Raw genomic sequence first — 27,018 nt, 5'->3', positions numbered from 1 at the left:
ATAAGGGGCCATTTGGGGCCATTAGTCATCCAACATCAATACATAATACACAGCCCTCTCCCACACTCATATAAATAGCTGAGTAAGACTCGTGGCTTGGGGGAGGGAACTTTGCATACTATGCCTGTAAAGAGCAGAGCTATCCTGGCTTGTATTTTGGCTTTTGGTGTCTTTTCCATTGTGTAGAAGACGAGTGAGTCAGCAAATACCCATCTCACACAATGTGTGTGTGTGTGTGTGTGTGTGTGTGTGTGTGTGTGAGTCTGTGAGCGCATGTGTGTGGGAGTATGTGTGTGTGTGTGTGTGCGCATGTATGTATTATATTTGTGTTTCTAGAAAACCTCCCTGTAAGGGGTGTTTCTATTTGTGGATGGGTGTGTGCGTCATATACTGCACAGATGACTTATTTTGTGGTTTGTAGGGCTGTAATTGAGAAAGCAAGAGATTAGTTAAAACCCCTTTTGGTCAGGGAAATACATGGTTGAACGTTCCATTACTACTCTGTTACTACACTCTTAGAAAAAAAGGATTCCAAAAGAGTTCTTTGGCTAATGATCTTGGAGATGGGGAAAGGGCCGACAGATCCCGGATGGACAGCCATCCTTCTGCCCGAGACGAGACCGGGGAGCCGGGGTCCGATGGCAATCTGCTTGTCATCGATACCTGGAGGTGGTCTTCAGGAGGGCCGACCAGGCTCTCCTCCAGGTACGATGGCAGCGGAGGACAAACATCTGGGCAGAAGGACCTCTTTTGGTCAGGGTAATACATGGTTGAACGTTCCATTACTACACTCTTATAAAAAAAAGGGTTCCGAAAGAGTTCTTCGGCTGTCCCCATAAGATAACCTTTTTTTGGATCTAGGTAGAACCATTTTTGGTTCCAGGTAGAACTCTTTTATGTTCTATATAGCAGCTTTTTTTCTAAGAGTGCACCCTACAGATGAAAATCACATTTTATTTTGGGGTATGGTTAAGATGGGATCACATGCACCACGGCATTATCTGTCTCATTTCCTGAAGTTTTAAATGGAAGGTTAAATTCAAATTTTAAAGGTGGGAAAATAGAGAGAGAGGGGAATATAGAGAGCCCATACAAGAGGACAGAGAGAGGTGAATAGTAACTAAACATTCACCCTCTAACCCCATGTCTCCTTCGTATTTTCTCTCCCAGAGTTAATCTTAGTTCATAACACAAACTAAAGCCAATATGATCCCCTCATTATTTTCCCTGATTACATTACTGTCCAGGTAACGAGCAGTGCACTCAACCATCACCTCCAAGTAAGCATTTTATATAGTCCGTCTGTGGTCCTGGGTGTTTTTGTGCAGATTTCGAACCATGGTGGCAGACATTGACAGCGTTAGTGTGAGTTGAAACACTACATTAATGCTGAAATAAATTGAGGGATTTAGTAACTGTTCCTTTGATACCTTTTATCTTTTAAATATATTTTCAGAAAAAAATGGTGTGTACATTTTGTATGTACAGGTTTATTTTTATTTATTTCACCTTTATTTAACCAGGTAGGCTAGTTGAGAACAAGTTCTCATTTGCAACTGCCACCTGGCCAAGATAAAGCAAAGCAGTGTGACACAGGCAACAACTGTTGTGGCAGAATCAGAATTCTTTAGGTAACATTTATAAATAAGACTTAGTTTAAGAGACCAAATAGTTTTAGTTTAAGAGACCATGATCATGTGCAAGTAGAGATACTGGTGTGCAAAAGAGCAGAAAAGTAAATAAAATAAAAACAGTATGGGGATGAGGTAGGTAAATTGGGTGGGCTATTTACAGATGGACTATGTACAGTGGCAGCGATCGGTTAGCTGCTCAGATAGTTGATGTTTAAAGTTGGTGAGGGAAATAAACATCTCCAACTTCAGCGATTTTTGCAATTCGTTCCAGTCACTGGCAGCAGAGAACTGGAAGGAAAGGCGGCCAAATGAGGAATTGGCTTTGGGGATGATCAGTGAGATGTACCTGCTGGAACATGTGCTACGGGTGGGTGTTGTTATCGTGACCAGTGGACTGAGATATGGTGGAGCTTTACCTAGCATAGACTTATAGATGACCTGCAGCCAGTGGGTCTGGCGACGAATATGTAGCGAGGGCCAGCCGACTAGAGCATACAAGTCGCAGTGGTGGGTGGTAGAAGGTGATTTGGTAACAAAATGGATGGCAATGTGATAGACTGCATCCAGTTTGCTGAGTAGAGTATTGGAAGCTATTTTGTAGATGACATTGCCGAAGTCGAGGATCGGTAGGATAGTCAGTTTTACTAGGGTAAGTTTGGCGGCGTGAGTGAAGGAGGCTTTGTTGTGAAATAGAAAAACGAGATTCTAGATTTGATTTTGGATTGGAGATGTTTAATATGAGTCTGGATGGAGAGTTTACAGTCTAGCCAGACGCCTAGGTATTTGTAGTTGTCCACATATTCTAAGTCAGAACCGTCCAGAGTAGTGATGCTAGTCGGGCGGGCGGGTGCGGGCAGCGAATGGTTGAAAAGCATGCATTTGGTTTTGCTAGCATTTAAGAGCAGTTGGAGGCCACGGAAGGAGTGTTGTATGGCATTGAAGCTCGTTTGGAGGTTAGTTAGCACAGTGTCCAAGGAAGGGCTAGAAGTATACAGAATGTGTGTGGTGAGCTTTCCCTGCCGGCCCATGTCAGTCCGTACACAAAGGATCCCCGGGCACCAATGGAGAGCAGGGAGGATGCCTATGCCCACCTGGAGCTACATACCTTGGAACAGTCCCTTCTGGCCACATGCGTGGGCAGCATCACAGAACTCAGTGAGTGTGTGTGTGTGTGTCTGTGTGTGTCACATTCTCAATCTTCACATTCACTCAAACACTCTCTTCATTTTACATTCAAAGATTCCCTCTCACACACACTCTTTCTCAAACACCCACATACTCCTCTCACTTTAGTCCTAGCCAGAGAGGAACTATCTGGTCCTTATGCATGTGATCAATAAGTCTTATCTAGTCAGGAGACTCCTACTGACCATGTTCAACCTGGTTCTGAGTAGAGGTCCATCTTTCACATTTAGAGATACAGAGAGCTACCAGCTGCTATTCCAGCTGCTACTCCAGCTACTCCAACATCCCCAGTCTGTCTTGTTCTTCTGTTGTTCATCTTCATTAAAACTAGGGCACCTAAGTATGGCAGTACTGAACACCACCATTGGTTACTTGGCATGGATGTCGATTAAGGCATCTCTCTGATTCATAGGGGTTGGGTTAAATGCAGAAAACACATTTCAGTTGAAAGCATTCAGTTGTACATCCCCCTTTCCCTTTACTTTGAAAGCTGGCCCCCAAAATTCAAATGTTGAATCCAACCAACTGTCCATTTGTCTTATGTATTTTGTTAGAACGTAAACTTACTTAGACGTCTCTTTCTGTAAATCAGTTGTTCCCGTAACATTTTAAAGTGCCCCGGCCAAGCTAAAGCCTCTCAAATAGACAAAACTCGTTTTTAGCCATAAACAATGCACTTTTTTTTTTTTTTTGCCTTTACCTCCCTTATCTCACCTCATTTGCTCACATTGTATATAGACTTATTTTTCTACTGTATTATTGACTGTATATTTGTTTCACTCCATGTGTAACTCTGTGTCGTTGTATATGTCGAACTGCTTTGCTTTATCTTGGCCAGGTCGCAATTGTAAATGAGAACTTGTTCTCAACTTGCCTACCTGGTTAAAAAAAAGGTGAAAAAAATAAGAAAATAAAAAAAGGCAATGTTCCCGTTGCTCGAGGTGATGCTGCATATGTCGGCTCAATCAGAAATTACCTGTAAATGGCGCATTGTTCGACAAAGTGTGATTGGATTAAATCCCGGCCTAACACTTTAGCCACAATCCAGCAGGGACTGGTCGGGAAACACTGCTTTACGATTTATGTGAAAGCTAGCATTGTAGAAAGGATGACAGACAGACAGTGTTGGTGTAGATAACAACACTGGTCTCAGGTCTGACGTTAGCATAATGAAGTTAAGCCTGTTCGCTGTCTGTTTTTTTTTTTTTTTACATCTGACCCTTGGTCTTTCTCTAGGATCCCTTCATTAGAATCAGACCGGGATGTCGTATTCACTGAAACATGTGTGTTGCCAAAACATAAGGGTATTTTCACTTCAGCCACAGGGTGTTAAAGACCCCCTTGCTCCCTCTGCCACGCACACACCCCAAACACACTCACACACACACACACACACCCATTTCCACAAACCAAACAAATTCCGTGTGGTTCCTTTCCTCTCTGGTCATCTTGGGAGTAGCACCTAGCGAAACAGTGCACACCCTTGTTCATTCTTGGAGACCAAGCGAATAAATTAAATGGGATAACATACAGTTTGTTTCAACGTAGAAAGATAAAAACAAATTAAAAAAAACATAATTGTGGTGCTTATTGCTATCACTAGATATTTAAGATGGTCTAGTATATCTACCCATATGGATATACAGTACATACTGTAAATACAGTATGATATTAACTTAAACCTGCATATACTTTGACTGACACTGTGGCTACTTCGGGAGCCTTAGCTTCATTAAACAAGGAAGTAGTCATTTTAAGATTGCAATCTCTTTCACAGGAGCAGATTCTCTCACTGCTCTCTGGTTGCTAGGTTTAAGCACCTCTTCTAATGCATTCCACATATGTTGCGTGGTAAGTGACTGGTATAGCTACGGCTGAGGACCACCATTCCTGATTTAAGGGTCTATAGGGAAGTCCGTGCCGTTGAGCCCAGCTAAACCCAACTCTCCTCCCAAACTTGACATCTGATAACCTGTATCTGAGACTTCGATCGTTGAACCGTTCATAAAGTTTCATCTGCATAGAGATATAATAAGACACAGAATTGATTCGATGTACCAGTGATATCTCAGAAAATGAAGGGCAAACCCGCAATGTAGCTCTGTTTTGCATTGAAAATGCATTGGTAAGGAAACAGATATGGTATACAGAGCATTATGGGTACTGCAGTACATCACGCTACAACTGCAGCATCCATGTTTAAAAACTTCTTATGGCTGAGATCCCGTTACCGGGAGCGATATACAGTGCCTTGCGAAAGTATTCGGCCCCCTTGAACTTTGTGACCTTTTGCCACATTTCAGGCTTCAAACATAAAGATATAAAACTGTATTTTTTTGTGAAGAATCAACAACAAGTGGGACACAATCATGAAGTGGAACGACATTTATTGGATATTCCAAACTTTTTTAACAAATCAAAAACTGAAAAATTGGGCGTGCAAAATTATTCAGCCCCCTTAAGTTAATACTTTGTAGCGCCACCTTTTGCTGCGATTACAGCTGTAAGTCGCTTGGGGTATGTCTCTATCAGTTTTGCACATCGAGAGACTGAATTTTTTTCCCATTCCTCCTTGCAAAACAGCTCGAGCTCAGTGAGGTTGGATGGAGAGCATTTGTGAACAGAAGTTTTCAGTTCTTTCCACAGATTCTCGATTGGATTCAGGTCTGGACTTTGACTTGGCCATTCTAACACCTGGATATGTTTATTTTTGAACCATTCCATTGTAGATTTTGCTTTGTGTTTTGGATCATTGTCTTGTTGGAAGACAAATCTCCGTCCCAGTCTCAGGTCTTTTGCAGACTTTCTTCTTGCCACTCTTCCATAAAGGCCAGATTTGTGCAATATACGACTGATTGTTGTCCTATGGACAGTCTCCCACCTCAGCTGTAGATCTCTGCAGTTCATCCAGAGTGATCATGGGCCTCTTGGCTGCATCTCTGATCAGTCTTCTCCTTGTATGAGCTGAAAGTTTAGAGGGACGGCCAGGTCTTGGTAGATTTGCAGTGGTCTGATACTCCTTCCATTTCAATATTATCGCTTGCACAGTGCTCCTTGGGATGTTTAAAGCTTGGGAAATCTTTTGTATCCAAATCCGGCTTTAAACTTCTTCACAACAGTATCTCGGACCTGCCTGGTGTGTTCCTTGTTCTTCATGATGCTCTCTGCGCTTTTAACGGACCTCTGAGACTATCACAGTGCAGGTGCATTTATACGGAGACTTGATTACACACAGGTGGATTGTATTTATCATCATTAGTCATTTAGGTCAACATTGGATCATTCAGAGATCCTCACTGAACTTCTGGAGATAGTTTTCTGCACTGAAAGTAAAGGGGCTGAATAATTTTGCACGCCCAATTTTTCAGTTTTTGATTTGTTAAAAAAGTTTGAAATATCCAATAAATGTCGTTCCACTTCATGATTGTGTCCCACTTGTTGTTGATTCTTCACAAAAAAAATACAGTTTTTTATCTTTATGTTTGAAGCCTGAAATGTGGCAAAAGGTCGCAAAGTTCAAGGGGGCCGAATACTTTTGCAAGGCACTGTAACAACATCCAGTGAAAGTCAAGGGCACCATATTCAAAATAACAGAAATCTCATAATTAAAATTCCTCAAACATACATGTATTTTATATCGTTTTCAAGGTAGTCTTGTTGTTAATCCCACCACAGTGTCCGATTTCATATAGGATTTACGGGGAAAGCACCACAAACGATTATGTTAGGTCACCAACAACTCACTAAAATACACAGCCAACTTTACCAGCCAAAGAGAGAGAGAAAAAGCACAAATAGAGATAAAAATGAATCACTAACCTTTGATAATCTTCATCAGATGACACTCATAGGACTTCATGTTACACAATACATGCATGTTTTGTTTGATAAAGTTCATATTAATATCAGAAAATCGGAGTTTACATTGACGCGTTACATTCACTAGTTCCAAAAACATCCAGTGATTTTGCATAGCCACATCATTTAACAGAAATACTCATCATAAATGTAGATGATAACACAAGTTATACACATGGAATTATAGATATACCTCTCCTTAATGGAACCGCTGTGTCAGATTTCAAAAAAACTTTACGGAAAAAGAAACCTATGTAATAATCAGAGACGGCGCTCAGAAGTAAAAACACCACAGCCGCAAAGATGGCGTCAACATAAACAAGAAATGACATGATAAATATTCCCTTACCTTTGTTGATCTACATCAGAAAGCACTCCAGGAATCCCAGGTCCACAATAAATGTTTATTTTGTTCAAAAGTGTCCGTTATTTATGTCAAAATACCTTCTTTTGTTAGCGTATTTGGTATACATATCCAAACGCTAATTCTGGTCAGCGTTATATCGGACAAAAACTTGATATTACCAGTTGAAGAAACATTTCAAACTAAGTACAGAATCAATCATTAGGATGTTTTTAACATATAGCTCAAATAAAGTTCCAACCGGAGTATTCTTTCTTGTCTTCGTGAGCAATGGAACGCAAGTGAATACCATGAGGAATAAACATGATCAGAAAATGGCTGACTGCCAGACACCTGACTGATTCTGCTCTCATTCACTCCCACAACATCATATAATTTCTATTGATGGTTGACATCTAGTGGAACCCCTAGGCAGTGCAACATCATTCATATCTCAAGGGGATTTCATTGGGTACTCTGATGAATACATACAAAGCTCAGATTTCCTGCTCAGACTTCCTGTTTTGATTTCAACTCAGGATTTTGCCTGCCATATGAGTTCTGTTATACTCACAGACATCATTCAAACAGTTGTAGAAACTTAAGAGTGTTTTTTATCCAATGCTAATAATAAAATGCATATATTAGAAACTGAGACTGAGGAGCAGGCCGTTTACTTTAGGCACCTTATTCATCCAAGCTACTCAATACTGCCCCCCAGCCATAAAAAGATAATTGATCATGTATAGCTGAAGTTTTATGGATTTGTATCAGATGATGATGTGTGTGATACTGCATGTGTGTGTGACTGTCAGGTGACCTGGTGTCACAGTTCATGCACCACATACAGCGCCATGGCGCGGTATACTCCTCCGTCAGCCCTATTCACCCAGCTAATCAGCATTCAGTATTCTGGGCGCCCGATGCCATGCGTACCCGCTACTACTAATTCCTGTTTAGCCCACAGATGGAATCACTGGAGAACCCAAATCTAGAGCCCCCAAGGATGGCCCTGAGCAGAGAGAGGTAAGGGCTGTGTGTGTGTGTGTGTGCGTGTGTGTGTGTGTGTGTGTGTGTGTGTGTGCGTGCGTGCGTGTGTGTGTGCGTGTGCATGAGTGCTGTGTGTGTGCATGTGCCTTCTTGTATGCTTAGGCACACAGAGATATTGTTTCCCTCCACCTGGTACCAATTATAATCACATGCCCCATTAACCAGTTAGCTTCCAGTTAGACTCAGCTCTGTGTCTCTGTTGAGCCCTGTGATCTCAGTAACCATAACCAGAGAGGAAGAGGTGAAGCGCGCAAAATCTGTCCAAAATAAGCCGTATGGGTTTGCTTTTCTGCATTTGGGACAACGACTCCCATTGATAGAGCGGAGACATGAGCATCTCGACATTATATACAGATCTTTGCCGTAACGACCTGCCTCTGTGCTCTGGGGAGGTGAAGAGACCGGATGATCTAAAACAAACATCACATCAGGGAACCAGTGTTCTATTTATAGTCCTTTGTTAACAGTAAAAAGGTGCCCTTTTTCTCAATTCTCAAAAGTTATGGGACACACATTAAGACTACCAAAAAGCACCCTGCGTGAACCTGTTTTATAGCCCATCGCAGGAAACAAAGTAGTTGTTTTTGTAAAAAAGGCTGAGGAATTGGACCTTTATGGCAGATTTGAAGGCGTTGTGGGATTTTGAGTCGTTGAGGAAAGTGAATGAATTATATTACTTCATTGCTTGAATCTTTATGCTCCTTCCCCCTCTGATGGAGTGGATACGAGTTGCCGTGGTGCACGCGGAGCACCGCCGCAGCCTATTGGTGGACAGCGATGATGTCAGACAGACCACCAGACAGCTCCTCCCAGGATTGGACTGTGAGCCCAGACCGCTGAGGTAGAAATACACTGAGCGTTGCATATTTAATGGCATACACTTACCAGCCAGTTTATTAGGTACACCCATCTAGTACTGGGTTGGACCCCCCTTTGCCTCCAGAACAGCCAGAATTCTTTGGGACATTCTACAAGGTGTCGAAAACACACAAAGACGCTCTATTGGGTTGAGGTCTGGGGACTGACCAAGTAAACTGAACTCGCTGTCATGTTCCAGGCAATTTTTCCACTCCTCAATTGTCCAGTGTTGGGGATCACGTGCCCACTGGAGCCACTTCTTCTTGTATTTAGCTGATAGGAGTGGAACCCTTCTGTTGCAATAGCCCATCCGTGACAAGGATCAACGAGTTGTGAGTTCCAAGATGCCGTTCTGCACACCACTGTTGTACTGCGTCACTGTTGTGGCCCACCTGTCAGCTTGCACGATTCTTGCCATTCTCGTCAACAAGCTGTTTTCGCCCACAGAACTGTCACTGACGGGATGTTTTTTGTTCTACACACCATTCGCTTAGGTCACACTTTTGCCCATTCGGATGGTCATTCGAACAGTAACTGAATGCCTCGATGCCTGTCTGCCTGCTTTATATAGCGAGCCACGGCCACGTGACTTACTGTCTGTAGGAGCGATCCATTTTCTTGAATGGGGTGGTGTACCTAATAAACTGGCCGGTGAACGTATCTGTAACGTACTGTAACATGCAATAGAAAGATGCTGAACCATACTGTGAAACCAGTACATAACAGTAGGCCTGCCGTCATTATCGAAGAGTTATGAATGTTGGAAGTTTTCTCTCTCTCCTTATCCTCTTGTCTCTCCCTCTCTCCCTCCTTATCCTCTTGTCTCTCCCTCTCTCCCAGGCCTGAGTGTTGCTCCAGCTCATTTAGGCGTGCGGACTCTAAGGCTGCTACAGAGAAGCTTCAGGGTGGATCCTGGCTTCCGTACGCTGACCTGTGGCAGAGCGGACCTGATTGGTCCGGCAACACAGCTACTGGGACCATCAGGGGTTAACGCTATGGATGACCAGATAGGACTGGGGATAGGGAATAAGAGATAAATGGTGGGGATAGAGGTAGGGGAGTTGGGGAGAGGGGTAGGACATATACATATTCAGTCATAAGACTGGTAGGTTTTGACAGGGAAGGTAAAAGAGTCAGAGGATTTATCCTCCCTGTCAATACTTGTCAATCTTCTGTTTGAAGACGTATACTGTATGCCCGACTGGTGTTCGAGAGTGTAGAGAGTCAATAAAACTGTTCAGAGTAAGATGTGTATTCTCTGACCTACAGGGTATGACCACTCTGATGTACACATGTTCGCGTGGAGACGAGTCTCTGGTCCAGATACTGGTGGAGGCTGGAGCCAACCTGGACCTGGCGGCAAACACTACTACTCTCTAGATATTATCATAACATGATATAGATAGTATATCATGTAGTGGGTTGAGCAGGAAATCCGGAATCCTCCGAAAGAGGGTTTCTTGGAAAACCAGGGATTTTTGAAAAGCTACTGGAATTTCGCCTAATCAGGTAATGTAAAGGCTTTGTGCTGAAACTGCCTCTACTACACCGTGATCATTTCACTTGATGGCAATGTTTACCAAAGCTTTGAATGTATATACATTGTATACATAGATATTTAATGTTTTCCATTCTTCTCTCAGGTTCCTTGCTGTTCCCCCAGACAGCCCTCGGTCCACCCAGACCGTCGTGGTTGGGTGGCCCTCACCTTCGCTGTGCTGCATGGACACCTCGTGGTATCTCAGGTGAGTCCTCACTGCCCAGTGGAAAGGGTCTAACACAGTTTCTTACGCATACATCTCAGCCTTGATGGTGCCACTGTGCGTACCCCGTGGGGTTTTTGTCTGTGTAGTGTAGTACTAACCATTCCTCTGGGTTTCTGTGTTGTATAGCTCCTGTTGGAGGTGGGTGCAGATGTGGAGGGCACTGCTGTTACTTCCAGCCAGGAGAGCTCTGCTGAGACTCCTCTACAGCTGGCCTCTGCTGCTGGGAACTATGAAATGGTGAGCCTGCTGCTGGCCCACGGGGCCGACCCGCAGAGTGCATGATTGGAACGCTCCTATTTCCCCGCTCTACAAGGACATGAACTGCTTCAGCTTCGCCCAGACACAGGTAGCTGCACCTGTCTGACTAGTCCAGGCTTGGGCCATGTTTCAATAGTCTAAAGTGTTGTTCTTTCCTTGTCTATTTCCTTCACTCAGAACTGAATGAATGAATGGATACTCATCCCCTACTCTCCTACAGGAACGTCCTGAGGAGGCTTCTGACTCAGCCCCAGCAGAGGAAGGAGGACATTCTCTCTCTGCTGGAGATACTGGCTGAGGGGTTCCAGGAGAAGGAAGAGGAGGCTGGCTCACTACCTTCCCCCAGCCTCAGCCCTTGTAGCCCTGCTGTCTACCTCAGTAGCAGCAGGCTGCCTACTAAGGCACTGTGCATGGCTACCTGGATGTCACCATGGAGCTACGATCACTGGGTATGGATTGTTGGTAGGCCTACTTCTTTTGTATATGCCATCATCATCGTTTTCTGAAGGACTTGTGAATCATGCATTCCGAAAGCACAGAAATATTATTTGATCCACTTTAGGTTGTTCGAGACTTTGTTCTCAATGACTGACCAAGGTAAATAATCTCTTGGGACCCTAATTTGTGGCCTTATTTGTTCCACAGGTGTCCCCTGGAAGCTCCACGTGTGGCTGGAGTCCCTCCATGTAGCCCAGCAGCTAACCAGGAATGAGGTGACCCTCTCTCTCCTCAGAGACTTCACCACTATCAGGCCACGGGGCCCACTGCCAGGAGCTGGTCTCGCCCGCCCTACCTCTCTTGTTTAACATGCCTGCAACCAGCAAGGTAGCCATGACTTGCTGTCCATAACTTGGACATTGCAGTCCAATTTCTCCTTCAGTCGGTGTTGTTTGGCTTTACCATGTAGACTACAGTTTTCAGTGAGTAGATGTTCCGGGAAACCTCAAACCAAAAGCAGAGTATGAATCAGACAAATCGATCCAACGTCTAAGAAATTCTCAAACCAGTTGTTATAAAATGGGTAGGAAACTTGCAATGTCTGTTACATAAAATCACAACTCTTTCTGAACATGATTATGTCCCTTTAGGACTATGCCATAACCAAGAGACTGTCAGTCATCTTCTCTCGCTGCTACGGCTCTGCTCCTACTCCCTCTGTTCCTCCGATGGACCTCGCTCTCTCCACGCAGCTAGGTATGAAGACCGGCGTACTCTCTCTGGAACAAACTACAGTCTGTTTAGTTGTTCAGATTTTTAGGGTCCGAGTTTTCACTACATCTTAGCAAGTGTAACTGTGTAAATCACGCTTAGTTGTGTACATGCATTTCAATGTACGTTCCTGACTCTAAGCGGTGTAAACGTCACTTCGCTCGCTCTCCTCCACCCAGATGCTCATTTCCTGAACAACCCAGAGATGTCTGATGTAATGTTGTTCGTGGAAGGCCGTCCCTCCTACGCCCACAGGGTCCTCCTCATGTCTGCCTCTAAGAGGTGAGCTAGCACTTCCCTCCTCACACCTGAGGTGGCAGCCTGAGACTGAATGAATAGTATGCTCATCATCAAGTATGACCTCGAGTGCAGGCTCAGGCTCTAGTTTTCAGGGCAACCTGAGCTTTTGAGGCCACAAGTTGGTTATCGAGTCTCTTTTGTCTCTGTCCGGTTTGGGTCTCTGCTGAGTTGATGTGGGTCGAACACCGGCACCATCCACATCTCTGACATCACATACAGCACCTTCCAGAGGATGATGAGTTGTCTGTACTGTGGAGGGACTGAAGGGCTGAGGCTGTCACAGGCTGACGCTGTGGAGGTAAAAGAATGCATCCTCATTTACACTGATAGAACTTCATTCATCCCATTGTTGATCCAAACATTTACCACAGTAGTTAAGCTTTAGGAATGGCCCCCACTATCACTTGTCATTGAGGAGTGGAAATACAACATAGTGGAGGTCACTCATAAAATGTAAGCACTTTGGGAAAGTGTAATTGAATGTTTGGACTTGTGATGGAAGTATGCTCTGCTCCTCTGTCAGCAGCTGCCGCCAGTGGTCTGTTTCTTCCAGCTAAAGGTGCTAGAGAGGCAGTGTGAGATTCTGCTCTCTCTCTCTGTACCGGATCACGGGGCGGCAGAGTTCAGGAGGTTCTGTGAAGGTGTCTTCCTGCAGCACGTGGAAAAGCTCCGGGAGAGAGAGGACTTCCACAGGCTGCTCCTGGGAGGGGCCCGTCGGGACCAGCTTCCTCCAAAGACAGAGCCCCGGAGTGGACCACGTCAGGACCGACACTCCTCTCTCCTCCTGGAGGATTTGGAGGGCACTTTGGTCCACAGGCTGCTCTTGCTCTACCCTCTGCTCTACCTACTCTGTCATGAAGGAGAGAAGAGGCAGGGCTTAGGTGAAGCTGCCACCGGACAGAACACCTTTACTGTGATCCTACTGGCCTTCAAACCTGCTCTCTCTGCCCCTGTGAATGCCCAAGGTACTGCTAAGACAATTACTTTAGTTTCAGTGTGATGGTTAGAGAAGCTAGGGTAGTTAGCAGCTTCTTGCCACACGTGCCACAAACAGTGAAAGGACAACTGAAGGTGCTGCAAAAAGTTAGCGCTCGAAGCATAAAGAGTTTTGCAGTTGTTGAACGCAAACTCACCATCAGTTCCTCATGTAGCCCAGAGAGCAGGAAGGAGGATCGATGGATAACTGGAGAAGCACTGCTGCCATCTAGTGATGTGTGGGACTTGTTCCACGCGACGGACATAGGAAATCTAGAAAATGTCCATTGCTTAAGAGAGGAAATGGATGCTACGTACTATGGCTGAAATTGATCTAGAATATGATGAAGATTTATGGATATACCGCTAATATAATAGCAGGTACTGAGACTCTGTTGGTAGGAAATGAAGCATTTAGAGGCTGCTGTTACTTACTAGAGTCCATCCTCTCTCGTGTTGATGGAACTAGAGGAGATAGATATTGGACAGGAAGAACAGAACTCTGAATATTTTATTCTACTGTACATACAGTATGCCAAACGTTTTGCTCACAATAATTACCATCAGCATTTCTATATTAGCCCCTTTTAGAATAACATGCGCCCATTGAAGTGTGTAGGCTAAAATCAGACATCACCACCATGCAATTCCAAAGTCAACAGATTTATTTCCTTTTGCACTGAAGTTGTTCACAGTTATGTCACAAGGGGATACATTGCCAGTGGTTTCCTGCTAAATACCAGCGCTCCTGGTGTTGTGTTCTACTGTATGTCCATCGTCCTGTGTGGCCTGGCTACCCAATAGTACAAAATAGAAAGAATAACAATAATAGGTATTGCTTTATTTTTATCTCTCTGATACCAATTCCCACCCCAGACAGAGTTCGTGACCAGAGTATCAGGTCTCTCTTTGAGAGAAACGGTGTGTGTGTTTGTGTGTGTGTAACTGTGTGTGTGTGTGTGTGTGTGTGTAACTGTGTGTGTGTGTGCAGAGGATGCATTGCACGGTAAATGTGCACAGTAGTATAAGGAAGGAGAAGGGAGGTTGCGAGAAAGAACGCAAAGACGAACAAACAACCGAAGTGGTGAGAGAAAATAAAAATAAGAGAAACAAATTTAGAGACTGGAAAGAAAGAAAGAAAGACAGAAGGAAAGAAAGACAGAAAGAAGGGGGGAAAGAGGGAAAAGGGACAGAACAATTCCAACAACAACATGCAAAGAAAAGACAAATGTTGGACATGCAAACGACAATACAAGGTCAAAGCTAAGAGTAGGAATCCCCTTGGTTTTTTAAATAAGTTTGTTTGCAATTTTTTTTGTATTTACAAGGCAAGTGGCTGGAGTGTTGCCTTTGTCGTCGTACACACACAACGAGAAGGAACGCACAATTATTATCAACAGAGGGCTCGTTCCTCTCAAAGAGACTAATCTACATTCTTAAATTACCGTAAATCATTTGCCAAATGTATATATTACAAGCTTTCTCATCCAAGCTGGAATAAAATGAATGTTCACAAAAACATTTAGTGAATTCTCAATGATCAATAAATTAAACATGACAACAAAAAAAAACAATCTTTCAATTATCTAGTACATTTTCTCCATCATTTATATAAATAACCCAGAATAAATTAAAACAAACATGACAAAAAAAGACAATAAGGGAAACAAATATACACAATAATTATGTCCACTGTTGTCTGAATCCTGCAGATATTTCAAAGGAACATGGGCAAAACAAAATGGAAGAAAATGAAACCCCTGGAATGATTCATCCCTCAAAAGGGAACCGAAAATAAAATACAACATTTAATCGATGAAACACGTCCAACAAGTAGAAAACACAAAATATAGTGTGATAAGTTTAACACAATTCTTAGCTAAACATAATGTCACAACTACACACACGTTGTACATATGGGAACATAGTTAGTCTGTACAACAGAATAGATCATTCATTTGTGTACCCCTCCCTCCCAAATGCCCACCCAAAGTGAATGAACTCAATTTCATTTCATTTACAGCAATGACACAGAGTCTGAAGAAGTCTAAAGTGTTAAAATCCTGTAGTTCACAAAGAAGGACTACATTAAAAAGAATTACAATCCAGCCAACGTTTAGCCAACGTTCAGCCAACGTCCATCCAACTTCCAAGAGTCGCGCCACCTCTCTCCAACTTTCATAGGAGCCAGTGGTTCTACTTCCATTCGTCTTTGTGCGCAAGTCCTTACATCCCCCAGGTGTGTGTGTGCGTGTGTGTGTGTGTATAGGAGGATAGACAAGGAGGAGAGAAAGGAGGAGAGAGGATGTGTGTAGTATAGGTTTGACAAACATCATTGTCTTTTTAAGGCTTTTCTCCAGCTCTTCGGCTAATATGTCTCTGGGTGTCTGTCACGATGATGAGAGAGTCTCTAGTACTCTAATGTTTAGTGTATGTGTGTGTGTGTGTGTGTGTGTGTGTGTGTGTGTGCAGGTGGAAAGCAGGAGGGGTGCATGGGGAGGAGGGGGACAGCAGTGTGAAGTATGTGAAGTCTTTCTCTTGTCCTCCGCCTCTGGCTCACTTACTCCCGTTGTTGACAAAGTGCCCCAGGTTGGGACACACACACTGCCCTCCATCTTGTTTCTCTAATAGGTTTTAGTGATGATCCCTGGTGGTAGAGACAAGGTCAAGCCATCATCACAGAGCAGAGGAGACACACACACACACCGACACACACACCCCACGGCGTGGGAACGGGACGAGAGGATAGAGGAACAGAAAATAAACATGGCTACACGTGGTACTTAATATTGTCAAATACTGATCAATGGTCGATTGCTAAACTAAAATTGTAGTCATTCCATTATTACACAGTACAAAAGTTTATCATCTCGGCGATAATCAAAAGTAGATTTTTTTCGAGACACAAACACACTAAGCCTACTGACTAAAGCAAAGAAACCAGCAGCATCTCTCATTTCATTTCTCATCTCTCACACACTCTTGTGGGCTTTGTATTGGGTTTTGAACGACCTGATAACAGGTGGTTATTATCTAGTCATGCAACAGAGAGCTAGCTACTTCTCTCCGGTCTTAAGGTTGTTCCCCAGTCCGGCTGACGGCGGCCATCTTTGTTTGTTTGTCTTTGCCCGGAGGCGGGGGGCATTTAGAGTCAGTGGGCTGGGTGGGCTGGGGCTGAGTGGGCAGGGGACATGACTCATTTCGCCTGCTGCCGGGGGCATGCTTGGCGGGGGCGGGGCTAGCTGTGCCGGGCGTGCCAGGGGCGTAGTGCGACGCCTGGCTGCTCTTCTCGTCTGAAAAAAGTTGTTTAATTACGTCAAAGAAGTTACTCAACGGGCTGCCTAGGTACACAGACAGGAAGAAAAGAAAAGAGAGAGAGAGAGAACAAACAGCGAATGAGCAATGGGGTTAACGTGAGGAAGGAGGAGAGGGTGACGGGAAGGAGAGGGTGGTGATGAGGAAAGGACTGAAGGTGACGCTCCAGGAGGTAGAAAGGAGACTCATAAAAGCCACGTGGGTGGTAATAAAAAAAAAAGAGGATTTGATTACATGCGTTAGACTGTTAGTATGTACATTAACACCGTCTCGAGGCTGAGGCGATGGCGCATCAGTGTCAAAGTGCTAAGTTAGGAGACCTAAGGTTGGGAAACAACAGTAATCCATAAAAAAAAAAATGAAATGTAGGGTTCACATACACCCAGTGGGCTTTTGAGTCTCTGTTCTACCTGGTTTGGGTGAGAGTGGTGACATAGGAGGGCTAGCTTGAGCTCTGGAAGGGTGAGTGCTAAAAAGACCAGGTTTGGGTCAGGGGTGGTCAAATCTGCATCCTAGAGAGTCACTGAGTGCAGGTTTGTGTTCCGGCCCTGCTCTAACCCTCCTGATTTAGCTCGTCAAGGTCTTGATTAGGAGATGATTAGTAGAAATAGGAAGTGGTAGAGCAGGCCTGTAACAAAAGCCTGCATTCCCAATTGCTCTCTTTCTGGAGAAAAGGGGGGAGGAGAGGAAGGGAGAGGAAGGGATGAGCAGCATTTCAGAGTACGACAAAACATAATGTCTGCCTTCCAAGCTCCTGGTAACTATCCTAATCACCACAATAAAAGCATACCTTAGAATGAGTCCATACAGTGCTCACAGACAAACACAGACAATGTGAACAACATGCCATCATCACAATAACATCACTATTTTGCTTTCAAGTAAGAGGTTTCCTGGACACAGATTAAGCCTAGTCCTGGACTAAAAAGCATGCACAATGGGGTTCCTAAATTGAAAGTGCTTTTTAATTCAATAACAGGCTTAATCTGGTTCTGGGAGGCCAGCCCTTAGTGTTCCACTGAGAGTCAAACATATACAGGTTTACTCCAAACTTTCTTGAAATCTACCAGTCTAACTGTCCTTTTTAAAGTTAATTAGGTGGGTGTTTTTTTTGGACCAAACACAAAATACTTACGCAATGTCATCTTGCTATCACTTACCATTGTTCTTGTGCTACATAGCCATTTGTTATTGATGGGCTACAATGTGTTTTACGCATGGAATGGAAGGGAAGTGGACATTTGCATCAACACTAGTGTGCATCCCAACACACACTGTGCCATGCAAAGGATCTCACACACACACACACACACACACACACACACACACACACACGGAGAACTGTGCATTAGTGACACCGTAGTGTGTTGATGGTGAGGTTAAGAGTCATCGGGTGTAGTGAGGGAGGCTCAGGCTACTGTTTGCCAATCGAGTGAGTATTTCATTAGGGAAACAGTGGCTTGGAGGGTTTGCTGATCAAAGTGTCTGACCGCTGTGAGATATCTGGGAGCAGAGTACACAGTTACTCTCTAACACACCTCTACAGTGTCAGCTGGTTTATACAAATGAAAATTTGTATAAATATTTGTATACATTTGGCATTTTTTCTTCTGAAATGAATGCACACGGGTCCTTTTCTTTGAGTATGAATTATGGCTGTTATCAAACTTTTAAAGCATTTACTTCATTTACTTTACTGTTTTTTTTTGCAAAATGCGATTACCAACACACTAGTTTTTCCCAAGATGTGCTAATATCCATTGTCCAGGTGGATGGAATGCTCTATTTGGTTTTTGCAGATGGTGCTAAAGTTAGCCATTTTTCAAATCATTCCCAATCTAGTCTTAACGGTATAGTCAGCAAGTATTCAGACCCCTTCACTTTTTCTACATTTTGTTACTTTACAGCCTTATTCTAAAATGTATTAAATAAATGTTTCCCTCATCAATATACACGCAATACCCCATAATGACAAGGTTTTTAGATATTTTTCAAAATGTATTAAAAATAAAAAACAGAAATACCTTATTTACACAAGTTTTTTAGACCCTTTACTATGAGACTCGAAATTGAGCTCAGGTACATCCTGTTTCCGTTGATCATCCTTGAGATGTTTCTAAAACTTGATTGGAGTCCACCTGTGGTAAATTAACTTAATTGGACATTATTTGGAAAGGCACCTGTCTATATAAGGTCCCAGTTGACAGTGCATGTCAGAGCAAAAATCAAGCCATAAGATCAAAGGAATTGTCCTGAGACAGGATTGGGTCGAGGCACAGATCTGGGGAAGGGAACCAAAACATTTCTGCAGCATTGATGGTCCCCAAGAACACAGTGGCCTTCATCATTCTTACATGGAAGAAGTCTGGATCCACCAAGACTCTTCCTAGAGCTGGCCGCCCAGCGAAACTGAGCAATCGGGGTAGATGGTCCTTGGTCAGGGAGGTGACCAAGAACCTGTGGAGAAAGGAGAACCTTCCAGAAGGACAACCATCTCTGTAGCACTCCACCAATCAGGCCTTTATGGTAGAGTGGCTAGACAGAAGCCACTCCTCTTTAAAAGGCACATGACAGCCCACTTGGAGTTTGCCAAGAGGCACCTAAAGGACTCTCAGACCATTCTCCGGTCTGATGAAACCAAGATTGAACTCTTACGTCTGTGCCCAGTGGGAAGGCTGTAATCGCTGCCAAAGGTGCTTCAATAAAGTACTGATACAGGGTCTGAATACTTATGTAAATGTGATATTTTAGTTTATTTTTAATTCATTTGTAAATAAATAATAAAAAACAGTTTTTGCTTTGTCATTACAGGGTATTGTGTGTAGATTGATGAGGAAAAAACTATTTAATCAATTTTAGAATAAGGCTGTAATGTAAAATAAATTGAAAAAAGTCAAGCGGTTTGAATATGCACCGTACACATAACTGTTTAAAACCCAGTCGGGAAACATTTTCTTTTGGAGTTCTGTGGTTTGGGGTGGTTATGTAGCGTTTTGACACTTGTCTCTCTAAAATAAAATTACCTTGCAATATTTTCAACAAAATCACGTCTATTCTTTTCACTAGCCCATGCTATGGTAAGATATTTAGTGTTTTGGAAACAAACGCTTCAAATGGAATGTCTTACTCTTACTTTGCATGGATGTTTAAAGTCCATGCGTTTAAAAAAAAGGGACGGGGGGGGGGGTCTGCTTCCATTGCTTCTCTTCAGACTTTCTGTTTCTCTCTCTCTACCCATCTGTCAGTCTGTGTCTCTAGCTAGGTCTCTGACTCTCTGTATGCAACCCTTTCTCTTCCTCAACCCTTAATTAGCTGGGGAGGGTGAAAGCTAATGGGAGATTAGAAATATTCTACTTGGGAGGAGGGCACTCTCTCAAAGTACAAAAGGACGAGAAAATGTATTTGCGCAAACGCCCGCACGCACGCACGCACATACACACACACACACACACACACACACACACACACACACACACACACACACACACACACACACACACACACACACACACACACACACACACACACACACACACACACACACACACACACACACACACACACACACACACACACACACACACACACACACACACACACCTGGCTTCCCTTTTCTCATGGAATATTCACACGTACAAAGTAAGTCACAATTTACACAGTATGAGTGTCATCTGTAGTAGCTAACAGTACTCTGAAAACGTGGCACCGCATGCAGTCCCCTCTGGTCTCGGACACTGAAGGAGTGATCTGTTTCAAATATTATTCTAGCGGTTGACTTAATATTAGTAAAGGTTGCGTGCGGTTGGTCAAAACACATGCTCTCAGTGTGTTGTTGTCATACGTGACACACACTGTTCAGCATCAGTGTGTGATATCTAGCATTCGGTGAATTGATCCACCCCAGAGCCATACACACACACACACACACACACACAGAGAGAGAGAGAGTCAGGCACACTCAGTTTCAGTTTTAGAATGATCTAGGCAGCCATGTTGGCACCAAAAAGTCCAAGACCATCACATGCATGGAATATTTGGAGCTGACATAGATGATCAGTTTCCAGACTCTTTGTAGACTGTCTATGGCTCTGGTTGAAACCCTTGCATTCCACTCAGCATGCCGGACCAGTCATTCAGTTATTTGAGTGATTCTCTGCCAAGTGCAGTTAGATTGAAGCTGTGGATGATGACCAAAAGCAGGCTGGGATGGACTGACAGGTGAAAAAGGGAAATAGGGAAAGAAAGAGATAGAGATGGATAGAAAAGGGATAGAACATACACGGCTACAGGGTTGTGGTCAATTCCACCTCAACAAATTCTAGAAAACAACTGCAAATAAATTTAAATAATGTTTTTTCAATTCATGAATTGAATTTCAAGGAATTCCCTGGAATAAGGTAAAACCTTTGACCCCAACCCCGAAGAAAGAGAGAAATAGGGACAAAGACAAACTGAAAGAAAGAAAGTGAGAAGGAAGGAAAGAAGGAAATAAAATAAAAAAGAGTGAAAGCAACAGTGAAAGAGTGGTGGGGATGAGTTATTGATGTAGAAAGTGGTGGGGGTGAGTTATTGATGTAGAAAGTGGTGGGGGTGAGTTATTGATGTAGAAAGTGGTGGGGGTGAGTTATTGATGTAGAAAGTGGTGGGGGTGAGTTATTGATGGAGAAAGTGGTGGGGGTGTTGCATACAGTGCCTGATAACAGTTCCCATCGGTGACAGGGTGAGTCCCAGGCATTCAAAGTGCTAAAACTGCTAGCTGGTACGTGTGCTAAATGTGTGGACTAGAGAGTGGTCAAACCAGTGTTCTTCGTTCCTGGGGAAGGGGTGTGTGTGTGTGTGTGTGTGTGTGTGTGTGTGTGTGTGTGTGTGTGTGTGTGTGTGTGTGTGTGTGTGTGTGTGTGTGTGTGTGTGTGTGTGTGTGTGTGTGTGTGTGTGTGTGTGTGTGTGTGTGTGTGTGTGTGTGTGTGTGTGTGTGTGTGTGTGTGTGTGTGTGTGTGTGTGTGCGTGCGTGCGTGCATTAAAGGGAAATACATTTAAAAAATCCTTCTCCAGCACCACCCCAACATGTGACAATGGCATGTTTCTATGTTTTGTATTAAAAAAGATAGAGGAAGATAAGTATTTCCCATGACATCATCAACCAATTAGTAGTCAATTAGTAGAAAATGCATACTCATAAATGGTTAAAATGCACACAGATGATTTCATTGGAAACACTTATCTTCCTCTACCTTTTTTTTACGACAAAACATAGAAACACGTCATTTTCATGTATGTTGATGTTGGGGTGGTGCTGGAGATGATGAATATGAAGATTTTATAAATGTCCCTTTAATGTGTACACTTCACCAAAGTTTTGATGATGACCAAAGTTTTGATTATTTTTGTCAGGTGTTAAAGCACTAGACTAGGACACATACATTAGTCTGCACACTCTCATACTGTGGGCCCAGGAGTAAAAAAGATGTCTCTAGCCTTATTATATTCGAAAGTATGTACTAGGTCATGTATGTAATGCCGTGTCTCACCAGCAGTGGGTGCTGTTATCAAGTGAAGAAACCCCCAAATGTATACAATACAGGCACAGACACAAAACCAAGGACAAGTGAAGAACAGAACGTGACCCTGTCTTTCTTTTCTTCCATTCCTCCCTGTTCAACCCATCTTCATCCCAGAATATAAAACCATATAATACATACATGTACTGAGCTAATGTGAGGAGGATCGTTTTGAACTGCTCATTTTGGTCCATATTCTCCATATGGGAAGGTTATACTGGACCTAAGTTCAACAAAACAACCTCTTAACCTAGAGCTGGTTGGAAAGTTTAAAAACGTTGTCAAATGAATGATGTTTGTGAAGGTCATGACTGGGCCCTGGTGTGTGAATGCAAGAAAGTCAGGAGAGTGTGTGCCCCCTCTAGATGTCTCGAAGGATACCAACGTTGTTGCTTTGTTGGTGCCGGGTGCATCTGCCATGGTGTGGGCCATGCATGTGGAGATGCCTTGTGCCAAAGCGTGTGAGTCGAGCCGCACTGTGACTGTGGCGTTGCCGTGAGCTACGGGGATGCCGGTTAGAAGGAGGGGGGGGGGGGGGGGGGGGTAGTGGAGGGGTGTAGGGGGGCGAGGGGAGGGTCTCTACTTACCAGAGATCTGCTGGACCCCGGGCTGGTCATGTGAGCTCATCAGCTGAGCCTGAATGGTCTCAACCACACGCTTGAAACGGCGGCTGGGACCTGGTGAGAGAAAGGGGGAGAGACAGAGAGAAAAAAACGAGGGGGGTAGAGAGTGAGGGGGGGAGAGAGAGGGGGAGGAGAGAGATAGCGAGGGAGGCAGAGAGAAGGTAGAGGAAGGGAGTGAGAGAAATTGAGAGAAACAGAGAAAAACACTTAGGACTTGATTGACTGAAAAATAGAATTGCTCTTGAAAATAACCAGAATAATAGACAGAAAACAAGCGTGTGATGTTGAACCACAATGCCACACCAGTAGGACGCAAAGAGTGTCAACGTTATGAAAACAATGACATCATTTCTATTCGATTTTCCTCACAATAGCCCTCAACGAAGCTTCAATTTGAATTCAAGCACGTGTCCTGGAAATCAAAATGGAATTCAGCGGAATTAAATAAGAGTCTGTTCAACATCAATTTAACATAAGTTGTCCACATCGGAATAAGCAGACATACTGCAGAGACGACACAGAATATGACGCTCCAGTGTCATTGGCCAGAGGTTGCCCTTCGACACTCAGCAGGGACAAAAGTGCAGTGTGATCATGGTGGGAAAAGGTCTCTGTTTCTCTGTCCTTCTTCTCACCTGGCTTCTTCTGTGTAATGGCGCTTGCATCAGCGTGGATGCGTGTGTGTTTGTGCATGTGTGTACATATCCAGGAAGTGCCTGTGTGGATACAGCGTTTGTGCGTGTGTGTGTGTGTATGTTAATATGTGCGTGTGGGCTCATGTGCCTCCCTGCTCTGACTGCCTTTCTGTGCGCGTTACCTGAGAGCAGGGTGAAGGTGACCGAATAGATGCCGTTCTCTTTGGTGGCGGCGGTGCTCTCCGTGTAGGTGATGTCCACCTGGAACTTGACCGGCTTCTGAAACACTGTAGGGCCGGCTGTGGACTTATACTCCGCCCGGAAACTAGTCTGACTGATCACACTGTGGCTGAGACTGGGGATCTATATGAGAGAGAGAGGAGAAAGGGAGGGAGAGGGGGCAAAGGTGGGAAGCAGGAGGTAGGGAAGCAGAGGGAGAGAGGGAGGTGGAGGGTGGGAGAGAGAGAGAGAGCGAAAACAAAGAGCGCACAGGATAAAGAGAGGGAAAACAATCCGCTTTGCACACAGAGAACGTTTACATGTGTGACGAGTGAGAAAAAGGATATGTACATGACTAAAATACAGAGGCGAGACAAGGAGAGATAAAGACAGGAAGAGACAACATGGGATCTGTTACACTAACAGCACAGCGCTGTTAGGAACCATCAGATTCTGAGTCAATTACAATAGACAGCGCTGAAGAGACAACGGACACGCGGCAACAACACCGTGTTGGGCGACGGGGACTAAGGTGCCTTTTAAAATGAACTGAAACAAACCTGCTGGGATATAAAGCGGACCTGTTAAGGTTAGACAATTGGCTAGGTGTAAGGTTAATGCAAGCCAACCACTGTAGTGTAGGATAAAGGTTGTGCCATGAGCGTTTAGTGTCAAAGTCAGTTTCCATCCGTTGTGGTTTTGACTGTTGTGACGCTGTGTTCTACCATTATAATGACACAGGTATGCACAGTGTGGCCAAGAAAAACTTTAGGAGACTCAATCAAGCCCTTTACTTGGCACTCTTTAACGTCAGAAACCAGACCGCTGTGCACCAATCAGATGCTGACTACAAAAAGCAGGCTGCTGTTCACTGATTACACAATAACACTGACCTTCACTGGGAAAGCAACAGAGGGCAGTAGCACGGACTAAAAGCTGCTCTAAATCGAAAGAATAACCACAGTTGCTTTACAGTGAATTTATCTACTTCGCCTCAAGGACAAACGAATGAACATAGCCACCTGATTCAGAGGGTTTGGGTTAAATGCGGAAGACACATTTCAGTTGAATGCATTCAGTTGTACAACTGACCAGGTATCCCCTCTTCCCTTTCACATTGCGTGCTAGCTCTAATAATGATTTCAATGTCTGAAGACCAGGAACTCTGAAATATAATTCCATGCAATAAGTAAAATGGCATCATTAGTAGGGGGGTGACAAAGGACAGAGAGAGAGAGAGAGAGAGAGAGAGAGAGCGAGAGAAGAAGATATACACACACAGTAGATGGAGAGGGAGAGAAAGAGGAGCGGTGAGGGGTAAAGAGGTGTGGTGAGGGGTAAAGAGGTGTGGTGAGGGGTAAAGAGGTGTGGTGAGGACTCCTTACAGAGAGGAAGGCGTGAACGATGTCTGCTTTGATGGAGCTGAGAGGCTTGTCTCTGATCACCACAAAGATCTGCTCCTCTTTCTCCAGGTTGATGAAGTTACCAAACCATGACTTCTTGGCAAGCCTGTAGGGTGGGAGAAAAAAAATAGTTTTATGAGGACACACACGCGCACACGCACGCACGCACACACACACACACACACACACACACACACACACACACACACACACACACACACACACACACACACACACACACACACACACACACACACACACACACACACACACACACTTAATTTAGTATCTGCTGGAGAGAATACTAATGCCTCATATCAAGAGGAATAATTAACGTACTGCCACACTCATTTGCATAATGCAACATTTACCATGCTTTGTCTGATCTTTAAGGGTAATGGACAGAAACGGTTTAAGTTTCTAAAATCACTTTGTCCCTCCAGGCCTGGTCCAGATCTGCTTGGTGACTATAATGTATGCCATGACAATTATAGTCAGAGGAGTTGGTAAAAGCACATTCATATCTGAACCAGGCTATTCTGTTTCCACCTCCCTCTACCATCTAACTTCAACCCTTGTGCATGTTCTGTAAGCCCTCTTCCTCCCCCTGCTTGTCCAAATGGCCTCATATTGGTCCCCAATAGCAATGACATCATCCTGACTACCTTTGCAACTAACCTACCTCAAGGCCCCTTCCTCGTTTCTGCCTCATCTCCAGCTATCCAACCAGACTCTAACTGTGGCTCTCTGTCTGTGAAGCAAACTGGAACTAAACCACTAAAATATTAATGGGGAACAATTCCCTAAAAATAGCCCAATCAACAGGAAGGAGAGAGGGATGCAATACTGGGAGGAGGTCAATTTGCATAATTGTGGGAATTGTTCACACAGGCCTCTTGGGCAGAATCCTCTACTGTCTGTACCTTACGTAGTCACTCTCCCAGTGGCGAAAACACCAGAGAGGTAGGAAGGTGGAATGAGTTGACTTTCGTGCACATGTATGTAACAGAGGTGGATCAGTGACCCACAATAAAATGACGAATCCCCTTGCCTGAGACCTGCAGCTCCCTGAACTAATGTCTCCAGACTAGCTTAACGGGACAACATCGGTGAACCACAATCACTAGAAACCTTGCCTGATACCTTTTTTATATATTTTTTTAGTTTTTAGGGGGTAGATCAGCTTTAATATTGCAGATAGATTGTGGCTTCCATCAATGTAATTGTCTGTATCATTTTCAATCCACCATACATATTTTTTGTAAATATATATATAATATATATAATTAATTTGTACATATTTTCCTTTATTATTTTCCCCTAACCCTACCACCCCTCCGCTAATTGGAGTAAACTAACGGACAGAAACACTTCTACTTCCAGCTTATACATACTATATACATTTTATGGACACAGTATATTTTACATTAGTTATCTTTTGTTTGTTTTTAGTCCCACCCTTCAGCTCCACTCAACCCCTCCCATCTATCTCTGAACACCATCCAGTCCCACCCTTCAGCTCCACTCAACCCTTCCCATCTATCTCTGAACACCATCCAGTCCCACCCTTCAGCTCCACTCAACCCCTCCCATCTATCTCTGAACACCATCCAGTCCCACCCTTTAGCTCCACTCAACCCCTCCCATCTATCTCTGACCACCATCCAGTCCTACCCTTCAGCTCCACTCAACCCCTCCCATCTATCTCTGAAAACCATCCAGTCCCACCCTTCAGCTCCACTCAACCCCTCCCATCTATCTCTGACCACCATCCAGTCCCACCCTTCAGCTCCATTCAACCCCTGCCATCTATCTCTGACCACCATCCA

General features: G+C 44.0%; 1 protein-coding gene and 1 pseudogene across 8 annotated transcripts in view; one reads left to right on the top strand and one right to left on the bottom strand.

Moving 5' to 3' along the window:
• The first annotated feature begins 589 nt into the window (after nt 1-589).
• Nucleotides 590-13,461, top strand: LOC110506083 (ankyrin repeat and BTB/POZ domain-containing protein 2-like; annotated as a pseudogene).
• Nucleotides 13,462-14,076: 615 nt separating this feature from the next.
• The window catches only part of LOC110506278 (serine/threonine-protein kinase BRSK2), a 164,817-nt gene continuing 151,875 nt past the window's right edge, over nt 14,077-27,018 (bottom strand). For 4 of the 8 annotated variants that reach the window (XM_036963397.2, XM_036963401.2, XM_036963399.2 and 1 more), the window contains 4 exons: nt 25,172-25,295; nt 23,750-23,930; nt 22,897-22,986; nt 14,077-16,777 (listed from right to left, as the gene is read on the bottom strand). In XM_036963397.2, the coding sequence (XP_036819292.1) occupies nt 16,509-16,777; nt 22,897-22,986; nt 23,750-23,930; nt 25,172-25,295 (664 nt within the window). In that variant the 3' untranslated portion in view covers nt 14,077-16,508. The remainder of the gene's footprint in view (nt 16,778-22,896; nt 22,987-23,749; nt 23,931-25,171; nt 25,296-27,018) is intronic. The other 4 variants (XM_036963400.2, XM_090221745.1, XM_090221746.1 and 1 more) reach the window with 1 other exon arrangement.

This window comes from Oncorhynchus mykiss, chromosome 26, assembly GCF_057628025.1.
Source record: "Oncorhynchus mykiss isolate SJ-2025 chromosome 26, ASM5762802v1, whole genome shotgun sequence".
Lineage (NCBI taxonomy): Eukaryota > Metazoa > Chordata > Actinopteri > Salmoniformes > Salmonidae > Oncorhynchus > Oncorhynchus mykiss.
This window is presented reverse-complemented; position numbering and strand designations above follow the sequence as displayed.